This window comes from Eurypyga helias, unplaced genomic scaffold (assembly GCF_000690775.1).
Source record: "Eurypyga helias isolate BGI_N326 unplaced genomic scaffold, ASM69077v1 scaffold6856, whole genome shotgun sequence".
Lineage (NCBI taxonomy): Eukaryota > Metazoa > Chordata > Aves > Eurypygiformes > Eurypygidae > Eurypyga > Eurypyga helias.
The window spans coordinates 215-15,506 of record NW_010254626.1 but is presented as its reverse complement, the minus strand read 5'-3'; the positions used below and the strand labels follow the sequence as shown (position 1 = coordinate 15,506).

Below are 15,292 nucleotides of genomic sequence, written 5' to 3'. Positions count from 1 at the left end.
CAAATGACCTCTCTTATCCCCTCAATCAACCTGATTGTCTGTAATTTTAGTTATTTCTCTGCTTTTAAATATTGATGTCTTGAAAAGCTTCTCATTGGAAAAAACCACATCTTATTCTTCAGCTGTGCTGCCTTGGACTGCAGTCCTGTCAGATCACATCCAAGAGGAAAGCTCAGTTTGCATTAGTACTTGGAAAAGATGACTTTCCAGGCACTGTAAAGAGTGATACAGATGATTCAGTGAACAGCACGCTTCTCTCTAAATCAGTAGCCGCCCATTCATGGTGCCACAGGCAATCTTCTGCAGCTGCTGCTGCTGGTTCTTAGCAGAGAAGCAGAACTCAGATGTTAACCACTTTTATTCATTAAATGCCCCATGACAAATCTATCCCTTATCTCAATCAAGAAAGAGACAATGGAACGGGATATTGTTTTGCTCAAGGAGAAAAAGAAGTAGAAGCAGAATATCACGCTGTAAATAGAAAGAAAGAGAAAGGAAAATGTCTAGGTCATAAAAGCGACTTTCATTACATATTTTTAGACTAAAAATAAAGAATCCATCAAAGTATCCTGCACTGACTAAGATGCTGTGCAAATCTTGGCATGCTTTTACTCACCATTTTCATAAACAGACAGTGATTTACAAATCAAATGTTAGCACTGCTGCAGTTGAAATACACTTTAATAAGTATAAATTGTCTCCTGTAGACAATAAAAAGAAGGACTTGCAAAGGAAGACATCTCTGCGTCCTTAGAAGGGACGTTTCTGGGGGAAGTTGGGTGACAGCCACACTGTGAAGTTGATGCTATCTGGGAAAACTCAACGGTGAGAAGGCAAAAGCCATGGACGCTTTTGCTCTACTCCTGCTCATGGAAAATTCGAAGTCTGAAAGTGAGGAATCTCCTGCTGTTCCATGGAAGGATGGTAAACAAGGATCATTTCCTGATGGACGAAAAAGGAAGAAATGCTGTGAGCTGAAACACCTTGAATTTTTCCTTCTGTTCTACAGATTATACCCTTTCAGAGAGAAATGAGGAGCAAACTCCCTGATAGCACTTCATACAACCTGCCTCAGAAAATTATCCCACCTTTTAGGGCCACACTGGAAGCAAACCAGAAAGTTCATTGGATTCAGAATCACAGCAAATCAAGACTGAATCAATGGACCTGTGACATTTTACACTGAAAGCCTGCAGTAAATACTGAAAAAAGAAACAACCAAAAAATGAGCATCATGTAAGACGCTTTCCTTCACCCCTCAAGAAGGGCAATTTTTACCATATCAGCTCTATCATCGCATTCCTTTATACTTGGGGCATGTGATCTACTAAAATGACCGTGCCATGAGCACAAGATGCCGCACATCAATCCTCAGCTGCTGTAAGAGCAAATGAGAGAGCTGCCTTGCTCAGCCTCATCCCTATCTCCTGCCCCATTCTCTGTTTACCTACTGACAACATAAAACCTTTTGGAGGAGGGGCTGTATCTGTTCCCATGTTTGTACGGAGACCAGCAGGATAGACTCGGGCTGCTGGACACACACATGCAGGATACATAGAAATTATAGGGCATAATGCAGCAAAACCCACAACATACACCCAACTCTGTGCATGCAAATAGCCTTACTGATGTCAATGAAAATACTTACATCCAAAAATTATGCATATAATCGAACATCTGGTTGGACTGAGCCTAAATCAATGATTCACTGAGAAGTCAGAATCATAGATCATAGAGTCACAACATCTTTTAGGTTGGAAAAGACCTTTAAGATCAAGTTGAACGGTTAACCCAACACTGCCAAGTCCACCACTAAAGCATGTCCCTAAGCATCTCATCAACACATCTCAAATCCCTCCAGGGATGGTGACCCAACCACCTCCCTGGGCAGACCGTTCCAACGCCTGACAACCCTTTCAGTGAAGACATTTTCCTTAACATTCAATCTAAACACCCTCTGGTGCAACTTGAGGCCGTTTCCTCTTGTCCTGTTGCTTGTCACTTAGGAGAAGAGACCCCCCCTCCTGACACCCTCCCTTCGGTTAGTTGTAGGGAGCTCAGGAAAGGCTGAGAGAGCTGGCTCTGTTTAGCTTGGAGGAGGCTGAGGGGGATCTTAGCAATGCTTATCAGTGCCTAAAGGGGGGTGTCAGGATGGGGTCAGGCTCTTCTTAGTGGTGTCCAGTGACAGGACGAGGGGCAACGGCCATAAACTGGGAAACAGAAGGCTCAACCTGCGCAGGAGGAGACCCTTCTCCCCTGTGAGGGTGACAGCACTGAACAGGCCGCCCGGAGAGGGGGTGGAGTCTCCTTCCCTGGAGACTTTCCAAAGCCCCTGGACTTGCTCCTGTGTGATCTGCTCTAGGGGATCCTGCTCTGGCAGGGGGTTGGATTAGATGATCTCTAGAGGTCTCTTCCAACCCCTACCACTCTGTGAATCTGTGAGTGATAACATCTCCCCCTGAGCCTCCTGTTCTCTCGTCTCTGCCTGTCTCTCTGACTAGATTTATAGCCATTTCAATCACACACGTGCAGTAGTGTCCTGCTCTCCAATGCTGTGCCACTGGTGCCGCCGTGGGGCTCTCCCTTCCTGAAAGACACTGGTTTATGTGGGAGTAGACTGCCAGGCACAGACTCAGACAGAGATCAAAACCAGAGATGTTCCAGTCAGGGAAATGTTAACAGCCAAAGAAATCTTATTTCTTCTTTCAAAAGAAGCAACTGAATATTCCCAAGAGCCTCAACCAATCTGCCCTAAAAGAACAGCAGCATATTCAGAGTTGTTCTTGTTTTCATTCTTCATTCTCCCAACCCAATATTTGTCATTTAGAAACAGAACAATCAGAGAAAGTCTCATTACTGGCATAGCAACTGGTGAATGAAATCTGGAAGGTCTGGCTTTCCTTTCCTGTTGCAAATCCAAGAACACGCAAACAGATCTGTTTGTAAAACCAGCTGTGTGTGCCGGCACTTCCTAATGACAGCACAGCTCGGCGTGCCGAGTAACACTTGCCTTACAAAATACATAACTGCTGCCGAAATAGTTCTGATCAGCAGAAGAGTTGCAGAAGTGTTTGCTGTCCTGTGGAAAGAAGTCACGAAGCTCTGCTCTTGAGGCTTCTTGGAAATATCAGAAAAACATTCTTTTTCTTTATAATTGGATCTTGCTATTTGACTTTTAGCGTTTCCCTTGTCTATTTGTCTCTATCTTCTCCCCATCCATACTGTATGAAGTTTTATTCCTTTTTCATTTTTACCATTAAGAAGTTGTTTTTATATTTCAGCCTTCTCAAAGCAGCCAGAATCCTGATTGTCAGCAGCAATGTCTAGACCCAGTAAATCCTTAAACCCAAGGCCTTTGCCCTTGAGAGAGAGAACTGCAGCAGTACACGATCGCACATGTTTTTCCCTGAGCAGTTCCAGGTGCATTGTAAGGCTTACTTCTTTCTGAGGCTACAGCTTATTAAGATGAAATTTGGATCAAGTTTTGGACTGAGAGTTCCAGGCTACTCTAGGCATGCATCCAGTCCCATGGGCTGGTTCAGGTCAGTGGCAGTCGGCTGCAAGCAGAGCTTCTCTTTCAACAGTAATTCCTGTCTGGCAACTCAGTTAAGCAACAGAAAACCCACCATCAGGAGGTGTGACTGATTTGCCCCACACTCATGAATCCCCCAGTAAACCCCCTGTGCTGCTTTTTTTTTTAATATAAGATTAAACATAGAAAAACAAGGATGATGTACAGCTCCTGAAGGTTTACAAGCCTGTAGAGATACTGAGAGGCCATAATAAATGGCTAATGAATAAAAATGAGCTTCACAGCAACGTCCCAGTTAATTCATAGAGGTAGCATGAAAATTTAAGATGCCAAACCGAAAATAACAGACACTACTAGAGTGGTGCATGTCCAAGGAAGGCAAGAAACTGCCTGCCAAATTCATTCAGCTCAGCCATTTTTCCTTTCAACTTTAAAATCACTAATTCCATGCCTTTTCTTTTTCCTTTTGGAGGAATAAACTATACCAAGTGTTTATTCTATTCTTTCAGTTCTAGTGCATTCCTGTCTCAAGGCTGGTGACTCAGCTGAACACACGATGCTAGCCGATTTGCAACACTTCTGTGGAAATGAAGCCCCACCACAAAACTGCCCCACTGTCCTCCTCTTCAGAGCTGAAGTGCAAAGCATTTCTGGGATGATGGCAAAACTGCAGTGCAAAAGCTCAGAGACCACAGGGCACCCAGCCCGAGCCCAGCGGCTCGCTCTGAGCTCTGCGCCGCATCACTTGTTCCTACCACCGCAGAGTCCAGCTGCGAAGGTTCAAAACGAAGACGAGAGGGGATCGGATCAGAACAGCAAAGCAAACACACGATCTGAACAGCTCCCTTCTCCTCCCGCAACCAGCTCAAGCAGAGAAATTTCACCTGTCAAAGGGAAAAAATCCAAAGCATTGGGAGTGGGAAATTCTCCATCTTCTTCATGTTTAGCTCTGGAGCTGTTAACTAGTCCGAATCAACTCCATGGCTCAAACTCCTCCCCTAGAAGGTGTAAACCACTGACTATAAAGTGCTTATTCAGCTTATGGGTTCCGACACTTCTGCAATGACCATAGCTGGTTTTCTGGACACAAAATCTCCACTGAAGTTAGGATAAGATAATGCAAACAACGTTGCTCCCGGAGTTAGTTCAGAGGTGTACCCATGATGAAAATACAGGGGAAAGCTGAGGTAGGTAGCCCACTTGGCACAGCTGATTGACTTTAATAGGTGTTGATTACACTGCTCATATTGCATGAAATTAAAAAGCTTACAAATGTTATGAGCCATTACCCTTCCATTTAAGAGAGCTTATGACAAGTTAGCAACATTTAATGAAATCCTTTTCAAAATGCCATCGGCATTTTGAATCTCCACGAGATTTTGCTTTGGAATGCAACTTGTGGAATTATTTCACAACGTTTACTTTGGAGCTTCCTCCATTGCTCATCTTCGGGATACTTTGATTTTGCAGCTGGTGGAAAGCTTCGGGTCGCTGTTGTGCTCTCAGTGCGCGCCATCTAACACCAGCTCGTTAGGCAAACAATGGGGAACAGCCAAAGCAAGATCTCAGTCTGGTGTTACTGGAAGTACCCCTTCAGCCGGCCTACATTTGCTCTGAAATTCAAAGCTGAGAGACTTCTGGCAAAGTTTACGATGAAAGTAAAGCGAAATGTTTTCACAGTTGTTGTAAAACTTACTTAAACTTCCACCTCTTCAGCACACTGGCAGTATCAGAGAGCCACCGACTGCCCCCAAAGTGCTGGGGCACCGCGGTTCAGTCTGAAGTAGGCTCTCCCGATTTTGTTGCTTCAGAATGAAATTTATTAAGAGGAGAGCATATCAATTTTATAAATCCCACTGGACGCTCGCAGTCTACTGCTGTGTGTGGACTCAAATCTGCATTGGATGGTGAAGGCGACAGTATCTGTGCATCAGGTGAGGGTGCTTCTGCCAAAACGATGCCTCAGCCGCTTCGGTTTTTTACTGTCCTGCTGACTGCCAGCTCTTCTTTCTTGATAGCTGTCAGGCAAGTGAGACTCAAACTGACCAAACTGAGAGGGACATTTGTAGCAAAAGCATGCTGGCACAGAACCTGTGACAAGGTATCTGGAGTGGTGCCACCGCCAACGCTTAATAAACCCTGCAGGGAGACTGTGAGATGGCCAGGCATGGCTGCAAGCAGCTTGCTTTTGTTGGCTGTGCCATCACAAGCAACCTTGGCTTTTTTTTTCTAAATGATTTGGGCTTTTAAACAACATTTTAACTTCTGCTGCCAAAAATTAACCAAGAAGCAGTAAGCTATAAAGATGCAGTTAGAGGAAGCATCATGCTTCAGAAGTCGAGCTTGGACAGTGTGAGTTTTTTCTGCCCAAAGCCACAGTAGCAGCTGAACTGCTCCAGAGGCAGGAGACCAACATCTCCATGTGCTGCCAGGAGCTCTTACAGGCTGTTCATATCCTAATGTGCAAAAAACAACCCTCTCTTCTTTGAAGAGAACCGAACACTAAGGGAATAACTAAACGCTGGGAGGAGTGATGGCCAAAGAGGTGGTGGGAGGGCGAAGGGACTGCTGAAGGGCAGCAGCACAGGGAGAGAAACTTCATTTCCACCCCGCGATGGTTTCAGTGAGCGTGCTGAAATCCTTAAGCACTTTGGTAGACCAAAAAATCAGGAACTAATTCAATATCCTTTTATTGCCCTGTAAACTCTGACAAAGGAAGAAAAGGAATCATTCTGTCTCCCTTCTCAAAAAACAGCGGCATTCTTTCATGCTATCCATCTGAGCCTTTACTGAAAGCTAGATTTCTACCACACAGTTTGAGCATCATACAACGTTGCAATTACCTTGCCATCTGCATTGCCTTTCCTCATGGGTGACTGTTGCCTTTTAATCCAAATTAGTATGTTATATCGTTTATAAATACGTATTTATGGCTACGAGGCAGGTATGACCCATTGTGGCACATGTCATTGTTTAATCCAAATGCATGGGTTATTGTTTTTCAGTGCATATTTTTAGCTTTGAGACAAGTAGACCTGCTGAGCAAATAATACAAAAGAATATGTCCATTAAAGAACTGCTTCTGTGCTCTACAATTATACCCCTCTTCTTCCAGATCTGAACACAGTGAGACAAGTACATTGGCAAAATAATTATTTATCATTCTTAAAAGCTTCCTTTAAAATTTCTATCATTCAAATACTGGCTGGGGAAAATGTAAAGTACAGACAAGCATATTTTATGCACTTGCTAGTCTAGCTTTTATGCTGATGAGAAGTTACTAAACACCAGTAAAGGGAATAGCAGTTATCAGCCCTAATTCACAACTGTGAATTTTTTAGGCCAAACAGATGCCCTTGCAGAATCGCAGCCAAGTGTTAATGACAGGCCCAGTCCTTCTCCCACTGTAGTCACTAGTTATTTCGAAAAGCTTCAAATGAGAGCAGGCTTGCTCCAACGCTCTGAGCAAGCACGTTGCTCTCACTGCCACAGGGAGCAGGATAGAGACCTCTAACATCACCCAAAGAAAGGAAAAAAAACCCCAAAACACCAAAAACAAACCACTGTACTTTGCTTCAGGCTTTTTTTTTTTTCCCCTTTGCTGTATGGGATTATTCTTTTAAATTCTTTTTTCTGTTGATTAAAAATAATGGGAAGCAGACCACCTTCAGCATGAAGGCTAAACACACAGAGATCTCTTAAAAGACATTTAAAATCTCCTCAAAAGCTGTTCAGTGAATTTTGCCATCACTTCCCACCTGTACACCAACAGAATCGCTTGGAGGTCCCCCAGGTAGCAGAGGACAGACAAGAGGGTTTGGGGCCCGTGTTTAGGTCTATGTTCCCAGACCCACCCATCAGTAGGACAACCTGCAAGAAGAGCTGAACGAACAGGACCCCCGTACAGAGCTTTATATTGCAAAAAGCTCTTGGTCAGGCCAATACATACACTTGTCTTTAAAAGAATTCAGTGTAAGAAAATTTAAGCCCAGGTATAAACATTTGCAAACTGCGGTTTATTTTTTCTATCTGTGTACTTGCAATGAACACTGAAAGGGCAAACCCATGCTAATCCTATCACAGCAATGTCCTTCCCTGCTTCCAAAAGCTGAGATTATCATCTCATTGGTTGTCACACAGCTCCTGAGAGAAGTAATTCACTTGAGTTTCCTGTATAATCACAGCAGAGGATTTTATTTTTGTTGTTATTGGAATGGAAAATGCACATAGCCTATTCTCTGTCCTGCCCCTTTTAAGTTACAGACCTGGATGTGGCAGCTTCAGAACACCCCAACTGCACTAAGACAGCTACCTCAGTGCTTACTCTAAGTTTCAAGCAACCTGCTTGTTAGCAGCTCTTCTCAACAAAGGCAGGAAAACTTCCAGTGTTAAATTTCTATTCAAATTAAGGCAATGAAGACTGAAGACCACCAAACTGTGGCCATTGCTTTCCAGCACATAAAATTAACAATTTGTGCTGCTGCGTGCAACTTTCAGTCAGAGTTTGTCTGATTTATAAGCAAGCAGATGGTTCACACGATAGGCAACAATAAATTACAACAGTTATAAAGACAGCTACATTTTGAGAGTGACAGTGCAGCTGAGCTACAGATGGGTTTATAGATGACCCTTCCAATTTTTAATAATCTCCATAATTTATGTGCAAGTAAAGAAATGTGAGGATTCCTAATGCACCTCCTTGACAAAGTACAAATCACTTTTATTTACACAGGCAATACTTCATGGTCCAGTTAACTTCTTAATTAAAGGCAGCAAGATGCTCATGTTCCATGCAAGTGGCATGGAAAATACTGTTTAGCGTGCAATATGTTCAGCTGGTAGTTCAAGATGCTCTGATCACTCCCGGAAAAGGGAATGCATCTATCTCATTTCTTGAAAACAAGACTACAAAGGTGCAAACACTGTTACAACCAGTTACTATTAATTAATCTCCAGATAAACTTTAGGCACATGCAGTAACAGGGTTGTGTTTATTTGCAAGCTCTGATGCTTAGAAATAGGCTCCTAATCCAGGAGGCACTACAAACTGAGTATCACTGATCCAGGACTAGGATGGGGAACCAACAGGAATAGAGACCCTCATTGTATGAAGAGAGAGGGATTTGGGGGGTCACACTTGAATGGGTGAGGGAAAAGGAAAGCGAGCCTGGAGGGTGTCATTCCTGAGGCAGGAGGCAGCGGTGATGCAGAAAGAAACTGGCTGGAAGCAGCTTTAAGAAGCCAGTGCGTGTCAGCAATTTTAACGGACACTTCTCTGGAATGAGACTGACCACTTTGGTACAATCCTTCTGCTAACATTTTTGAAAGGACTCCTAGACGGATGCCTTTGTTGGGTTGTCATCCATTACAAGCCACAGTACAACAGGGTCAGCTCTTCTTGGCCGTAATTACAGTTGCAATGAGTTACCTTCCAAAAGGTAAATGCAGCTGCTCTGTCCCAACAGCGATGAAGGGGCAGTACCTAGAGCTCTTTAAGGTACAAATTACGGAAGCCCAGAGGTTCCCACACAGCCAGTCTCTTGGGATGACATTTGAGACTCTCCCTTTTCTCCAACCCTTGGTCTTCCCTTCCTGCCAAATGAATCTGAAAAAGAAATCCACTTTTATGTGGAACTCCTCGGAATGCTCGTCTGTGCGTACTTTTAATTACCACCTTCCTGCTACTTAAGAGGTGCAGCAGAGAAGAGGCACCAGTGACAAATTCAGGCTCTCCAGACTTATCACAATTCATCCTTTGGAGATATTTTGGCAGGGGTTGCCCAGCTCTGCCTACAGGGCAGCGTGGGGAGCAGCACTGCAGAGACACACGAGTGGGAAAACCCACTCCACAGAGGTCACGGGACTGCAGCCACTTACACAAGAAGCGATTCTTCCCCTGCCATTTCCCCGTAGCACCAACGCCCCTTCTACTGGGATGAAATTAGTTTTTTAAAAAATGAAAGTCTTCTGTAAATAACGAGTGTCTGAAAGTCTTTTGAGCTTTATATAAAACCATTATCTATTACTGTACACAACTCCTAGGCTGTTTAATTAAACACATGAAAAGTATTATATGTCAGCTTATTTCTGGGATGCTCTTTACTTAACTGTTATTTGTCATATTGTTTCTATTACACTTTGCATATTTAAAGCCGCATTATGCAATTCTGAAAACCCAGAGAAGATTACTATGAAATTATTATGGATGTTCATCTGTACCACTGAGTGCTGAGTTTGGCACTTTAGTTTAGCAATATTCATCAAGTTCAGGAATTGCTAGTACACTTCCCTCCAAGAGAATACTGGCTCATACTACTGTTCTTTAAAAATACAGCATTGATTATTTAATAATAATATTCAGTATTCTGTAACTATCATCCTTTGATTGACCGCAACCCTTTCATTTGCAAGAGGTCAAATTCACGCGCAGCACAAGAAAGCAGTTGTCTGAAATCAATGGGATTGCCACTGTTACCCACAGCCCAGCAGTAATTCCAGCACTACCGTGAGCAACCCGAATGCCAGCACAGGCTATTCCAGTTTAACTCCACTGGGACGTCGGAGAAACCATGCACGTGGTTCATGGCAGCGTACGGTTCGCACAGTTTCCAGGACTTATCTAGTGAAGCAGGCAGGGATGCTCCAACCCACCAGGCTGTAGATCAGACCTGCTGGCTTGCAACCAGATCTTTCCCCAGCTAACAGCAACAACAATCCTGGAGGTGGGATAATGCAAGGAACACACACAAAGGCCTTATTTTATATTTCTTGTTCCTTGCATTCACTACACTGTCAATGGTGCGGAAACTAGTTTCATAACCTCAGGACGGGGACAGCTTTGTCCCCCCCCGCCGTATTAAAATGTAGATCAGTAGGATAATACATAAACAGTAAACTCCCCACTAGCAGGAAGTGGTTCTCAGTTCTCTTAGTAATCAAATATTATTTCCAGCAATCTAACTAGAGGAGAAGCAAGGGAAGTAGCAATTTGTCAGTCTATTTATCAAACTGAGTGCTGCACCTTTTCACACATTTTATGTTATAAAGTGTGTAACATGTAAGGTTCTATAGTTCTGTTGTAATTCAGGGATGGAAGCATTTATAGATACGAATGTTTTCTCATTAACTTTTCTTCCTAAATGATTCTGCTTGTTCACATCAATTCCTAGCCATCGTACTGAGGTTACAACCTTCAATAATTAAATCGGATATTGTATTGGATGTTGTGTTGATTATGCTACAAGTTCCAATTTCTACAAGACCACTGAAATGCTGAGATAAAGGCATGTTAACTTTATTTAATTAGCTATCTGCCATTGTTATCAAAATGGAAGGTTGGTATCTGACTCAAATTAACACTTTGCATCAGGAAACAAGATAGATGACATCTTTCCAGAAGGATCCTGGAAACTCTCTATAATCGTTTCAGTTATTTTAAAGCAGCTCGGGACAAACAGGATTGCATCAGAAAGAGCAAAAGTCACCGACAGTCAATGAAGTACTGCTATGAGAATGCTATTTCAATCACACTTGGGTTCGTTCTCATTTTCAGTTGTTAACATCCTTGCCACTTTTGTCAAGCAGTCTCTCCTAGCAGCACTGAATTTTTACTGCACATAATTTTAAAACACAACATGAAATAGGACTGAGCACATAATACAGGTTTATTTTGCCAGCTAAAAACAGATCAGGCCCTTGTGCTAGGGCATCACCACTCTGCAGAAAAGGAGTAACTACTTAAACATGAGCTGGATTTCACAACTGCCTGCCATCCCTCTACCCTGGAAAGATCAGGTCTCTTAGTTGAGGGATGTTTATGAATTATCTCAAAAGGACACGAAAAAACAATGTGGAATCTCAGAGGTCCTGGAAGCATTTTAACTACACAGTAAACCCACGTGCATCAACCTTGCAACTGCACGGAGGAGACAGTATCCGGATGAGGTACCCAAAGGACACCCACTGTCTCACTCCCCAGATCACATTTGTACAGAATGGGCAAAGTAATTTATCCGATAACCACACCACCCTGCCACTTCATGGTTTGTACAGTTAGGGCTACAGAAATAAACGTGCTTAATCCTTTCCCAACAACTTACTGGTCTTGACCGGATTTCTTTGGCGTAGAGAGGTTTCAAGAATTCTGAATCTCCTTCGAGCTTTAGACCCTTTTCCGTGATTCTCAGGTTCCCCATTCCATCCTAAAACACCGACAAAAAGAAACAATCCCATTAGTTACAATTACTAATGTCACCAGGCTGCCAGTAGCTGATTTTTAACCCCCATAGAGGGGAACATGTAAAGCACTGGGAGGCACTAGAGAATGCAATTACTTGTGTTATCCTTTTAGCTCTGTTTCTGTGAAAAAAAAATTTCTATTGAGAGCAATCTGCAATGCCCCCCAGTAAAGCATTTACACAGATGAAAGATGTTCTTTTATGCTAGTCATCTCTGCTCAAAGAGAAGCAGCGATGCTCTGTGTTAACAGGAAACTATTCACCGTAGTGTTCCCCGGCTGCCCGTACATTAATACACCACCTCATTCACAGCGAATCCGTGTAAAAACTAGGTGATTAATTCTACTGAGCTCCGTATAGAGTGCGTGTGATTAATTCCACTGAACCAGCAAAATGAGGTTTGGATATGTAGAGGTACTGCAACACAGTGTGGTAGGGAACTTGGGGAAATCTCTGCAAGACATGGACACTTTGGCCGCGTGTCCTCAGGGCTTTCAGCCCTTACAGCAAAAACATGCGGAAGCTTGTCGATTAGTTTCAAGTCTCATTGTCTTTCCTGCACTTTCCATACTGTCAAGATGCTACAGAGCTTTACTGGAATACACATTCACCCAAATACTCCCTCTGGGAGAAGCAACCACACCACAGGAATATCTTTCCAACAGACTGCTCTCCCATCTTGGGCTAACTCCTGGCTTCCCCCTCCCACAATGATCATCTCAGGATCAGAGCCCTCGCTCTGCTCCTTGCACAACACAAGCACATCCCAGCAATCTGAACCTCTAAATCCAAGTATTTTGGTCTCCTGAGCCATTCTCCTACCCTTACAACAATGATTGCAAAGTCCACTGGCCAGGCATTAAGCAGCTAATGTAACATGCATTTCTGTCCTCTCCTTATTCGGATTTCAGAGTTGCAGCTCTCAGTCCCGATCCTCCCCCCAGCCCTGCCCAGGCGCCCCCAGCCCCACCGCTCCCTGCGCCTCCACGGCAAAAACCTTCCTGACAAATGGCGTGAAGTGCTGGCTGCCGGCCTCCAGCAGATGACTGCAAATAGACCATTTTCTTTAGAAATTGTTTAGTTATGGGTGTCCAAGATGTAATGAAACATCTGACAAACCATAATAGCAAACAAAATAAATGTCAAAATTTTATACAAGTTTTTCTTCTGGCTTTTATGCAATAAGACAGGTCTTTTGATACACTCGCACAGAACAGAATTGGACCAAACTACATTTCACCTTTAACTTGTGAAAGTCATAACTTTTACTAAGGTGAGGGATTTAGGTTCATTTAGGCTATAATTGCTTAGAAAGGAGCATGTGAGTGTAAGGAATGTGGTGTGGGGAGGGAACTGCAAAGGCAAACGTACGATCAAAACCACACCAAATGCAAGGTATTATTTCTAAGACAATCAGGGTGATTGTCAAAGTCTGCAAGGACTGAGGTAAGTTGGTTATTTTTTTTTTCTGCAAAAAATGATGGTCTGAAGAATACTTTTTAGCATAAATCTGACTGGCATCACTAGGATTTGAGACTGACAGCAGCAAATGCTATGTCTCCATATGTATAAATTAAGATTGGGAAATGACTGAGAGTTAGGTAGTTAGAAAAGCAGGAAGATGATTCTGTGTGATGCCTCAGGCCTCCAAGATAGGCCAAGACACAATAATCACAAAACCTACAATTGTTGGAGCTCAGCATGGGACGAAACTGCAACGTGGGACGCACACGTCAGCACTTACAACAGGATTCATGTTACAGTGACAGATGTTGAAACCAAGGGCCATGCAGGCCACGGGATGGCAGGAGTAGTAATTTGGAGGAATTACTGATCTATAAATATGGACATGCCATACCGACTCCATGGCATCTCATCATGCAATTTAGGGACTCGGTGAGAGAGACTGGGCTTCCTTCTTCTCAACGGTTGCTAGACATGTCCTTAAGTCCAAATGAAAAGAGCCACCTCAGCAACTAACTCACAGCTGTTTCAGGGATTTTAGAGGAAAGAAAGGGGTTTGTAGTTGGGTAGAAGCCCCAAGAAGATCAAGAGGAGACCAGGAAAATCCAGGAAAACCACGTGTATTTGGATGTCTTGCATGTTTTCTAATCCAGCTGCAAAAAAAAACCAGATCTGTCTACTTTCTCTTCCTCCCCTTGCGTGTGCACCTCCAGCATTGCGAGAGGAATCACTGTCACTAAAGGTGAATGGCTAAACAAAACAGATTTGAATGGTCTATTACCAAAAGGCATGAATTTGGAGGCGTAAGAATGAAAGACACAGCATGGCTCAGCAGTGACGCTCACCAGAGGTTCTCCCATTCCAAGAAGCATCGCTCCCAGGATGCATCCTGCCAAGTGAAGACAGTTTTTGCCAAAGCGTGGTGTCTTACGAACAAAGGCAGCTCAGGAGTGCTGGGCGATAAAATGACTGCTGTCATCTCATTTTAAAGGGAAAGCTGTAAGTAAACTTTAAATAGAGACGTATGCTGAAAATGCTATTGATCGTTGAAGGGAGGAGAATGAGAGATGGGTCATAAAGTGCCACTCTGCTACATTCCTTGTCCCGGGTGTAAAACACTGACTTATGAATTCTGGTGGTTGGTGGCCCAGAAGGGGTTCATTTATCTCAAGCAAAAGGATGAAGGAAAATGAGTGAAATATGCTCCAGAGAGCCCAGATTAAATTTTGATAGTGGTATGCTTTGCAATTTGAGTGAGCAGGAATTATTACAGCTATCTGCAGACCCTCCTGCATGTTGTGCTGCTAAAAAAACTCTACAAAATTTGTCCCAAAATAGGTATTTCAGCCCGAGGGCTTTCACACTGCAGGCCCTTCTCTGGTTTCATTAAGAAAAGCTGCAGGTCATGCGAGCTGGTCTACGTGACACACAGCCGCAAGAATGACTGCCTCCACGGATACCCAAACCTGACCACTGCCAGGGCTCGCTCCCGAGCTGAAGCAGGGCGATACTTTACCAGTAACACAGACCAATGGATAAAGGGACTTGCCAAGTCACCACTGAACCTGTGACAGACCAGCAATTTTGATGGCTCACAACTATGTTCTATCCCGAGTAGTGATACAGGTCCAGCATTTCACTCTGCTCTTCTCTTCCATGTTTCTCTTCCTTTCTCTCCTTCACCCCCTGTCTCCCAGGCATCCTGCACAGGATTTTTATATATGAAAACCACAGATACGGGTCATCTAGCTCACAGCTAGCAGGTCCTATACATCCCAAAAGGGGCATCAGGCCTATGGGACAACGTATGTCAATGAAAACATCGAGAACACACTTGATTGATATCGCGTAAGTAAGCATATTCTATTACGAAACCAGTGGGATGGAGGAAAAGAAGCCCTTGCCCATGTTATTAGTCTCCACCTTTGGTCCTTCCCAACCTCTGACCCCACTCACCTTTCTCTCTTCCTGCGGCTGCCCAAGCTAATAGAAGTGGCACCCACCAGACTTTCTCTCTTCCCTGGTGTTTGGGATCGGGATGCAATGCTCAGCACCACAA

At 43.6% G+C, this 15,292-nt stretch overlaps 1 protein-coding gene across 1 annotated transcript in view; it reads right to left on the bottom strand.

Moving 5' to 3' along the window:
* Positions 1-11,733, bottom strand: part of SGCD (sarcoglycan, delta (35kDa dystrophin-associated glycoprotein)) — a gene marked incomplete at its 5' end in the record, with an annotated part of 74,866 nt that extends 63,133 nt beyond the window's left edge. The window contains one exon of the mRNA XM_010153057.1: positions 11,632-11,733. Coding sequence (XP_010151359.1) covers positions 11,632-11,733 — 102 coding nt within the window. The remainder of the gene's footprint in view (positions 1-11,631) is intronic.
* Positions 11,734-15,292: the final 3,559 nt, after the last annotated feature.